This window comes from Hyposmocoma kahamanoa, unplaced genomic scaffold (genome assembly GCF_003589595.1).
Source record: "Hyposmocoma kahamanoa isolate Upper Pololo Valley unplaced genomic scaffold, ASM358959v1 224, whole genome shotgun sequence".
Classification (NCBI taxonomy): Eukaryota; Metazoa; Arthropoda; class Insecta; order Lepidoptera; family Cosmopterigidae; genus Hyposmocoma; species Hyposmocoma kahamanoa.
Genome location: NW_020653743.1, coordinates 5528609 through 5539345, shown reverse-complemented (window position 1 = coordinate 5539345; position 10737 = coordinate 5528609). Strand labels below are relative to the sequence as shown.

Here is a 10737-nt window from a genome sequence, read left to right as displayed (position 1 = left end):
TTTAGAGTAACACAATTTTGTATATAAAATTAGTGACCGAACAATGTACTACTTCATTAATGGGCCAAAAATAATATAGCATTCTACTATTATTATCTTGTAAAGTGTTTCTCTGTGTAGGTATAAAACAAAACGTTCGAACGAGAACAGAAGTATAGGAGAAATGAAATGATAAATACGAGATAAAAGGAAAAATGAAACAGAACAAAAGATAAACAAAAAATAAACGGAACAGTTTAAAAAAAATGTAAGATTGAATCAATCGTCGGATTTACTTGTGTCTTTATTTTGACATTTTAAAATTTCGAATAGTGATTTTTCCGGCTTACTGTATCAAAATTAAAATGTGTAAACATAAATGGACGGCGTCGCTATTTCTATGACGATATAACTCTATAATGGATGCATTGTTTTGAAAATGGTGGTATTATTCGTTTTTGTATGCATAAATAGTAAAAGTATAGATATAAACGGACAATAATATCGGTAACTTAGCGTTAGGATGCCCAAGGTATCCGCAGTGTTGACCTGTTGATTTTGCTGTATATACTTTTATAATATAGCTGTAAACTCAAAACTTATCCCTCTTTCGAATTATACACACGAACAATGATTTCTGCCACTCCTATCACTTTTTTCATTACTTTTTATATATTAACGTAAATATATAATCGTTTATAAAGTTTCATATTTGTTACTGCATTCTTTTTCCAAATATAGTAACAAACAATTCCCGTACAACAACATATACCATAGTATGACATCTGGAAATAAAATATGTCTAAGTTTTACAGAATTTTGGATGTCATTGTATGATATGAAAAGCTCACAGCCTAACGCAAACAAAACTTCAAAAAGAAGGATTTTTATATTTAATAAATTTGTATACATCTGAACAATGTAGACAAAGTTTGTATTGGGCCGTATGCTTTAAATAATAGCTAATAAACAAAAGTCGTTTTCTGGTATTTTTTTAGAAAATTAAAACAAAAAAAGCTTTATTATCATTTTAACAATATACGCTGCTTTGGATATATAATATAAAAATATATTTTAGTTTTTTTATTTATTTAAAAGTAGCTCATAAAAATCTTGATTATTTAATAACATGGTAGTCGACTGTTCTTCATTAGCTTATTTATTAAAAATTCATATCTGTCATACCTGAATAAATTATATTATAATTATTTTTATTTTTCTTAATGCCAGATTTGAATTTCAAACTTAAGTGTGTCTGTCCAAAGAGTCCGTATATGTTTTTCTAGTGAAACAAAAAACATAATAATCCCAAATACAACCCTTTTAAAGGTCTGATTTAGCCCTTTTTTAAATGCATTTCAGACCCTTTGCACTCAAAATCGAAAGATTAATTAGACAAAACAATCCTGTGGAAGAATAAGTTGGGTATTATTAATTTTAGATTTCAAACCGTGTTTCAAACTCCCTTGTGTATTATTATATTTTGAGTTAAAAGATGTTTACCCATAACCTGAAAATATCTATAAATAAACAAATTACCTTTAGAAATATGGTTAATCATTAATCTTGATTCCTACTTCACGTCGCGGCTCTTCAATTTTAATCTAAAATTACAACAAGTGTGTATACATTTAAAAAAAACTACAAGTTCTTGACAACTGCTGCGTTTTATGTTATCTTTTACATGTAATTTGTAAGTTTTGTCAACTATATTCTACATACCCATTTGTTTTCTTATATAAGGAATAAATTATTAGACGCCAAATGATACAGTATGTAAGGTTTTGTTTCTAGCAAATCGTATTACTTCTACACACACGTTTTACAGCGAACCCAACTTATCCATCCCCTAAACTGATGACACACACCCCCGATAAACGATAGCGGTATTTTAAGAAGGATAAACTTAGTGCGTACCTGTGTTTGCAGCCGCGTGAGGCCTCTGATCCACAGGATCTGGCCGGCTCGCGGTTTCTTGTCCAGGTCCCCGTCATAGTCTGGCCCTGGTTGAATCGTGTCCGGTTCCGGTTGACCTCGGCCCCAGCTGCGCACATGCGTCAATGTGAAAAATATTGACCATTTAACTAAGCTATACCGTCATTATCGTACTCGTCTCGATGAAAAAAAAAAAACAAATATAGGATGTTGAAGACATTTGTGTTATGTGGCGCGGGTCAACATTTTTAAAATAAATCACTACAAGTAGACCCTCACTATCGATACTTACGACAGTGTCTTAGGGATCTTTCGAGTGGGCACGGTGGTGACGAGTTGGCCCCACACGAGCGTTCCTGCGCCGAAGAAGAGGCACCACAACCACTGGTCTATCGACAGCCCCACCGTGCTGAATGCCATGCCGCCGAATTGAATTATTACCACCTGGAACAGTTCGGCCACACCTCTTTAGTAAAATGATGAATATTAAAAAGAACGTCTTGTATACAAAATAGGACACATTTTGTGTAGATTGTGTGGTTCTTAATAAACAATCAATTATATTCATAAATCTTAACCTGTTTTTGTTATTCCTCAGTAATCTAATAGCCCAATATCAGGTCATAAATATTACACGCCGAGCCTTAGAAAAAGTGGATAGATTTGTCGAGCATCTTTTTTGTCACTGACACTTGTATGGAAATTTGTCAGGCGTGTGACGTAAACGGTTTATGGTGAACACACCGACCAATGAGATGAGTCAATGTCGATGTTATGGTTTGTAGAAAGTCATGGAACATAAGTACCAGCTCGCTATGATGGCCGTTTTGTCAGATTACAATAGTGATGTTAAATATCAATTCATTATCGCAAAAAATATAATCAAATGCGTATTATTTATTCGATATAAGAGTACACACTGCAATAACACTATACACACTCATGATATAAGTATTTACGTAGTTTATTTTATTTATTTTCTGTTTCGGGACGCATACGTCCGTCACTCTCACTCACTCGGCTAGGGCCCATTGAAAACCAGCGTCACAACCTAGCCTTGGTTGTGACTTTAGCAGAATGGGATCCTTTTGTACACGCCACAGCCGCACACATGTCACTATAGTATTATGTAACTTGTTGTTGAAATGTTTAATGCTGTTCTTTGTGTTATTTCTGTTCTAGTTATATTAGTCTTTGTTTTTGTGTTTTTTTTATAATGTGGCGTTACAATAAATGGTTTCTATTCTATTCTATTCTATTCTATTAATAATTAAATAAAGTATTGCAAAGGGTGATTAAAAAGTTTTAATAAAACGAATATAAAAATGTTTAATTAGTATAACGTCAATTCGAAACTGCTTTGTTTGCATTGAGCATTGACGTTAGTTTGCCGGAGGTAGAAGTTGTGCTGGCCAACGATCCTGTAAGTGACGATCGTATTAGATTTCATTTTTTAAAATTTCGAATTTCGAAAAGCAAATGCTGAGTTGTGTCGTAAAATTATACATTCCATAAATTTTACAGCACGTCACTATTGACAAAAATGTATATCAATTAGCCCTCTCCAATGAAAAATGGCGGACTTTTGAAACAACTATAAGTCTTTACAAAGATTATTTTTATTTTAAGTAAATTATGAAGTAAAAACGAAGAAAGAAATAGTGATGAAGAAAGTTAGAACTATATTCCTTATTTTAAACCAAATTACAAAAGACTTTATCCTAAAAATCCTAATAATTAAGAATTCAAAATTTTTGTTCAAAGTGATACAAGATAATGTGATTTAAGTGAAAACATAAATATTGACTTCTGTCGCTTTAGACTATTTAAAAAACCCAAATAAGTGAACTAAATTACATAAGAGAAAGTGAAAACATATTGTTTTAGAATCACGATGGAAAACATTACTGAGGATTCCGATAATTAAACGAAGACATGGCTCAAACGACTTGTAACCAAAGCAAAACTCTTAATAAAAAAAATCAATTGGCTCAAATCAAAAAATGAATTAATACGAAACTTGATGAGCGGACAAACGTCAAAACAGCCATCATAGCGTGCCGGTGCTTTAGTTATGGACTATATTATGGCGAGTTTGTTAATTGTTATTTTAAAAATGCCCCTGTGTACATTTGCGGTTGTTAACTGCCTCAGTGGCCAAAAAGTTACCATGCTGAACCGCCACGTAGAGGTCCCGGGTTCGATTCCCCGACCGGGAGAAATATTTGTATGGCCAATATTTATTTATCTCTGTCCATGGCACCCGCGACACACGGTTTCCGTAGTGCTGTGCGATTAGTGCGTGCGTTTAAAAAAAATACCTGCGATAATGCAGTGCCGATCCATATGGAGTAGAAGATAGGGTTGGTGAAGAGTCCGTTGAAAACGTTCCTCTGTCCGTGGATCTTGCGTGCGTTGATCTCGTTGAACAGCGTCATCATGACGAACGTGTTGAAGATGATCGTGAAGTGCTGCGTCGGCTCCGAGCCAATCGCCGCACCGCGACCAGACGGGATGTTTAGGATTCTGTCGCCTGCACAAAATTAGTCCATTTTTTTTATAATACCAAGTGACGGGCCTGGCGGTAAGCGACACGCCTGTCCATAACAGTTGCAGTGCCACTCACGAGCTTTAAATCGCAAAGCTCGGAGGGGCACTGCAAGTTGACAAATCCCATGTGCCTATAATTTTATTTTCTTTCTTTCTTTGACTACTTCAAGTTTTTTAATAATATTGTGAAAGCCGACATCACCTCGTCTCAAACTAGGGAATAATATTCCTGATTAGTATTATTATTAAAAGAAAACCAAAAAAGTTTATATCCGAAATTTTTTCGCGTAGCGCCTTCTGTGAGAATTCTGTGAAAGTATTTCTTCACCCAGTTAGGTACCTTTAAAGCTACCAGCACTGGCTAGAGACGGCGCTTTTTTTGTTGTAATAAAGTTTTTATTTAATGTCAGTATGTTTCACCACCATAATACTCAATTATTTTTTTGTGAAATTACTGCACTGTTTGTTATAATTCGACCCCTCCGACGTAAAGTATCGTATGTCGAAATTGCCAAGTTTATAGGGAAGCGTTTTAAAGTTCTGAATTCACTGAAACGAACATAACACGTGACTTTAGCATTTCTCAGTTTTATTCGGCAAAGCTCATTACACACATAGAGTATTATAAAATCCTAGATATCGGTTAGATGATCTATGGTGATCACTCTTTCAGTGAATTCAGAACTTGAAAACGCTCCCCTGTAAACTTGGCAATTTCGACATACGATACTTTACGTAGGAGGGGTCGAATTATTAACACAAATAATATTTATTTTCTAAATTGTTCCACCGGGAATCGAACCCGGGACAGTACAAATCACTGGGCCACTGCGGTCATCGAATTTAAAATTCACGTAATGCTCTATTGATTAACTCTCAATCCAAACAATTGTAGTAATTCTCCACGTGTTACCATTACTAACCTACAAATAAGAGAGAGAAGATGATGAACAGCTGATAGATGGCCTGTCCAAGGATGTTCTTCATCATAGTGCGGCTGATGAGCGGTTTGGTGCGGCCGTAAGGCTTGCGCTGCAGCAGATCGGGCGTTGGCATTTCCGTCGCCAGCGCCAGAGACGCTAACGTGTCCATGATTAAGTTCACCCATAACATTTGTACGGCCTGAGGAATACGAACTTACATTATCAAAACTATTCAAAAACTATTTAGCTTGCAAGTTTTTATTTCAAATTTCTAGATGGCAACATCGCGTTAGGTGGCAAGCGTGCGTCGTTAAAATTAACAATTGTTATGTTGGCGATTCATTTTTATAAAGAGAATTGTTAAGTATATTGTATATCACGATGCTTTACTACCATGATATTAAACTTTTCTTTTTTGAAAAATTACTCCACTAGTTTGTTGTAATTATTAATAACAAAGATCGAGCACTTAGATAAATTCATTAGATCCGGCTGGATGGGAACCAGCACCCATGGGCAATCCGTGCCAGAAACTCTGCCAATTAATTACGAATATTATTAATTTACGAAATTTTCTATGTGCTTCTTGCAGGTTTAACTGCCTCCGTGGCCGAACGGTTATCATTGCCACACAGATTCCCGGGCAGGGACAAATATTTGTATGACCTACATTTATTTCTCTCGTGAGTTTGGGTGTAATTTGTGGTTGTCTATGTGTGTGTTCATGGCACCCGCGACACAGGGTTTCCCTAGTGCGGGCTATGTTGAGTGTATGCGTTATTATTATTATAGAGCTTTGTTTTTGGTTTTTAACGACTTTTTTCCGTAACGCCATCTGTGAGACATTTATTTCTTCACTCAGAGAGGTACCTTTACAGCTACCATCGCTAACTAGAGATGCCATGATGAAAAGGTAACTGTGGCAATTTAACATTTGAAACTGGTTTCTCTGTTCTATTTGTCAGAACAATTAGGTTCACTGAGCCCCCTGCTTCTCTGGTACGGTTAACAGAAAGAAATGACACGAATGTGGTACTAAATTGATTTAGGAGTGTTACTTTTACAACTTTAAATATAAATTCTACATGTTATAAACGTACTCCACAATCGACGCATAGTTTGAAAATGGTATTATTCGTGTATAGAATAGTAAAAGATAAAAATATACAGCTGATGATGTCATCATATTATATTCAAACTGTAGTCCATTTCACATGGAATGTACCATTTCAAAGTTTTACATTGCATGCTTGCTATTTTTAACTAATCTCTCCACCAGGTTAAAAAACAATTGTAAATTTGTTGTAATATACCAAAAACAAACAACATTTGTTGCAGTTGTAATTTTAAAATTTACAGTATATTAAGTAGATAATAAATGAAATAAAAAAGATAAAAATAAATTACCCCAAGTACTTAATACATAAAAAGGAATATTTATCCATAGATATTTACACCATACAATAAATCGATAAATCGAATCGGCTATTGTGTATATCGCGTCAACACGAGTGTATTCTTTTGTTTTGAGCTTTGCGTGATGTTTTTGGAGTAATTGTTCAAATTTCGTTTCGTTGCTATTGATTTCAGGCTCTGTCGTTGCCTTTTTGTTTCGTTGTTTCTGATTGTCTTATTTGATGTATTAGTTTTTTAATAATTTAACAAAATAATTGAATCCTTTTTATTTTGTTTATTACTTGTTCTTAAACTACAGTCTCTAAATCGATTACCTCTTCGTTTTAAATTATTTTGATATGATATTTAAACCAATTTTTTTATTTTATTTCATATCACTAACGTCTCTAGAAACTTTAAATGTCCAACGTCACTGTACTCATGCTATGTGAAATGAACTATTTGCTCTTTAACAGTTAAGTTAGTTAAGAACTTTAGTTCTCTAATGTCTGTTTCCTTTTATCATGTTATCGCTTTGTACCTATTTGAATAAGTTCACGTTTACATTGTACACTTTTTATATATAGTATTACATTGGCAAATTTTAATATATATATTAAGTGCATGCTGTGGTTGTCTATAATTGAAGTTGCAACTATCTGTTAATTAATAAGTATTTACTGTATTGTGCACGTTAAGTTGTAAACTATATCATACATAATAATATAGTGTAAGTGTGTTTGTCTAGAAGACGATAACGTTTTTATCGATATTATTACGCCAAATTCAACCTTCACAACACAAAAGGTCTTAAATTAGAATTTCGACAAATTTTTTTTATGGCAAAATTTGTGAATTGAACAACCTATAATTTTATCATCTTACATACGGCTTTCATTTGTTTGACGTAAGGTATTGTATGTAATACTGCCCGAGTCCGAAATATCACTCTTGTAAAAGCACCTTGAGAGGGCTGTCCTGTATCGCACAGGCCCCGATAAAGGCGACGATGACGGCGACCACGTTGACAGTGAGCTGGAACTGCAGGAACTTCGCGATGGAGTCGTACACGTTGCGACCCCACATCACGGCCTTCACGATCGACGAGAAGTTGTCGTCCGTAAGGATGATGTCAGACGCTTCTTTCGCTACATCTGTGCCCGCGATACCCTGAGTAAAAAAAAGGTGAAGACCAATATTTATATATTGAATATCATGACTTTTTATCAATGCAATATTCAGTTATTTTTTGTGACAATACTCCATTAGTTTGTTTACTATTCATACAAAGATCGAACAACACACTACGCCAACTGAATTTTTTGGTCATCTCTGTTTTTATTTTGTTTTTCTTTCTTTATTTGTTTCACAAAACTGGTTTTTTTGTTTTTTTTTTCGAATTTTGTTTTTTGTTTCTTTTTTCTTACAAAAATCGGGGAGCATAATATTAGTAACTAAATATGTCTGTTTACAAAAATAACAGAAAATAATAAAAAAATAAAGTAGTGTTCATCGGAGGTATCTATCTGATGGACTAGAACCAGCGTCGGTTGCCATACCGGGGCCACCGGTTTTACCAGCTGAGCTACTGTCCGAGTCAGCAGATGTCAGCGTCACCTGTGGGAAAGTTATGACAGTTTCTTTACTTCAAAACGGCGGCCCTGGTGTGGCAACAGATGCTGGTTCAAGTCCTGGCAGATCCAATAATATAATAAGGTTGGTTTGTTTGAAAAAACAAATATACGTGATTTAAATACTAAAAAAATAGTTTCATTTCCTATGAGTAAACTTACCATAGCAAATCCAACGTCAGCCTTCTTTAACGCAGGTCCGTCGTTGGTACCATCGCCAGTCACGGCCACCACCTCGCGCGTGTCGAACGCCTTCGACTCGATCATGCCTTTTACCAGGGTGTACTTGTCAGTGGGTGAGGATCGCGCGAGTACGCGGAGTTTCGGCCACACTTTGTCTATTAGGTTTTGTTGTACCTGAAAGCATGTGTTTAATGTTAGTTGTTATTACCAGAGATCGTATTATGTCTGTTGGTATTTGTAATGTTATGCTTAGAGTAATCTCTTCTGTTAAGGTACAAAATAATCTGAGAACAGAGTACTAAAATAAACCGACCTCAAAAGTTCGTGGCATTACATCTGCGCGAAAACAATTTCACCCCTAGTTTGCCACCCTTACTGGTGGAATATTTTCTTAAAAATTAAATGGGTCTTTACCATGGCGTAGGTGAAAGGTGTTGGTGGTCACCACTTCGCCATGGTGGTTTGGTAGAGAATGATAGACGAGTCGTGGGTTGGTGAAATGACTGTGTTATATTTTGTTTGAGCTACTTACTTATACTACATTGATACATGTGTCTTATGCAGATTCACAGGGCATGGTCGTTACTTTTGCTTGCACTAAGTCGTGCCTGAATGTCGGAAGAGGGTTAGACATACTGGCACGTCTGTGGCTGTTACAGGGACCAATACTGAGGTACTCTCTTTTCCAGCAGAAAGAATCATCAAAATCGGTTCACAAATTAGAGCATCGCGTAACATACATTAAAAAAACATTTGAATTGAGAACCTCCTCTTTTTTTGTTTTAGTCGGTTAAGAATAACCGTTGCACAATAAAAAAGCCTATGACGTTATTAGCCACCTAAAATTGATAGTACCCAAGTAGATACAACATTAGGTAGGTACAAGATTATTTTTAATAAAGCAACACACTCATAGCCCCGCACCTAGGCACAAACACAGATAAACCACAAATTATACCCAAACTCACGAGAGAAATAAATGTAGGCCATACACATGTTTCTCCCGGCTTGGGGATCGAACCCAGGACCTCTGCGTGGCAGTCCGGCATCGTAACCGTTCCGCACGGAGGCAGTTACAAAGTTATTAAAGACACTCACCTCTCCATTAGCATCCCTGATCCGACTGTTGAACTCTTTTCCTTCGAGAATGAGGAAGTCATCCGTAGGCTTAAGTATACCGCACTTGACGGCGATGGAGCGCGCCGTGTTCACGTTGTCACCCGTCACCATGCGGACCGTGATACCCGCTTTCTGGCATTTTCTGATCGCCTCTGGCACCTTGGTAGGGAATATTCAGGTTACATTTCCTAATGTTAATGTTTAGGATTTTATCTACATACATATCATAAACCCTCCATGATGTGTTCAAAAACCGCAAATTACGATCAGCATAAAGATACATTTTGTTAAAATATTATCTGTGAAAATGTTATTATTGCTTCATTCGATGTTATTATTATATTAAAATTTCGAACATCTCTGAAAAACAAAACAATTTGATTCGACCTTAATTATAATATATAATATTTTGAATTATACAAATTTCACTTTATTATGTCAATAAGATCAATATAAATTACGCATGCATGAAAATTTATAATAATCTAACAAAAAAAAAACTGAAGTATAATCAGACAATGACCGCAGGGTACCGGCCTTGCTAATGGCGTTGTCCGCCATAATTTTTATACTATTTCTACAAAACTACCGTACATAGTAATTTTTACTTGACATTGGCGAAATCAGTGATTATTTCGATGGGGCCATAACAAGAAGAAGAAGACAATGACCGCTGAATTATACAAATTGCTAATTATAAAAAAAAATCAGTGAGAATATTTAGAATAATAATTTCGCATTATTGAAAAGATTATTACGTACTTTTTATCGTTACATATTTTACATATTTAATGTCTAAAATTGTAACTTGTGACTTTCTACAATAATAATTATTATTATACAGGCGCACCGCTTACAGAGTCGGTTCTGCGGTAGTCATGTCCCGCTATACACGGGATAATTTCAACAAGATTTTTCTGACGATGTTCAATAACAAGTTGGCTGAAAAAAGTGCCACATGGCTTGTCTATTCATTTTAATTATCAATGAAATAGTTTTTTTATTATCGCTTCACATAACAA

At 35.3% G+C, this 10737-nt stretch overlaps 1 protein-coding gene across 11 annotated transcripts in view; it reads right to left on the bottom strand.

The window, feature by feature from the left end:
- Positions 1-10737, bottom strand: part of LOC113228109 (plasma membrane calcium-transporting ATPase 2) — a 322320-nt gene that overhangs the window by 15747 nt on the left and 295836 nt on the right. For all 11 annotated transcript variants that reach the window (XM_026461259.1, XM_026461263.1, XM_026461262.1 and 8 more), the window contains 7 exons: positions 9695-9874; positions 8576-8770; positions 7746-7952; positions 5388-5586; positions 4236-4447; positions 2207-2358; positions 1897-2023 (listed from right to left, as the gene is read on the bottom strand). In XM_026461259.1, the coding sequence (XP_026317044.1) occupies positions 1897-2023; positions 2207-2358; positions 4236-4447; positions 5388-5586; positions 7746-7952; positions 8576-8770; positions 9695-9874 (1272 nt within the window). The remainder of the gene's footprint in view (positions 1-1896; positions 2024-2206; positions 2359-4235; positions 4448-5387; positions 5587-7745; positions 7953-8575; positions 8771-9694; positions 9875-10737) is intronic.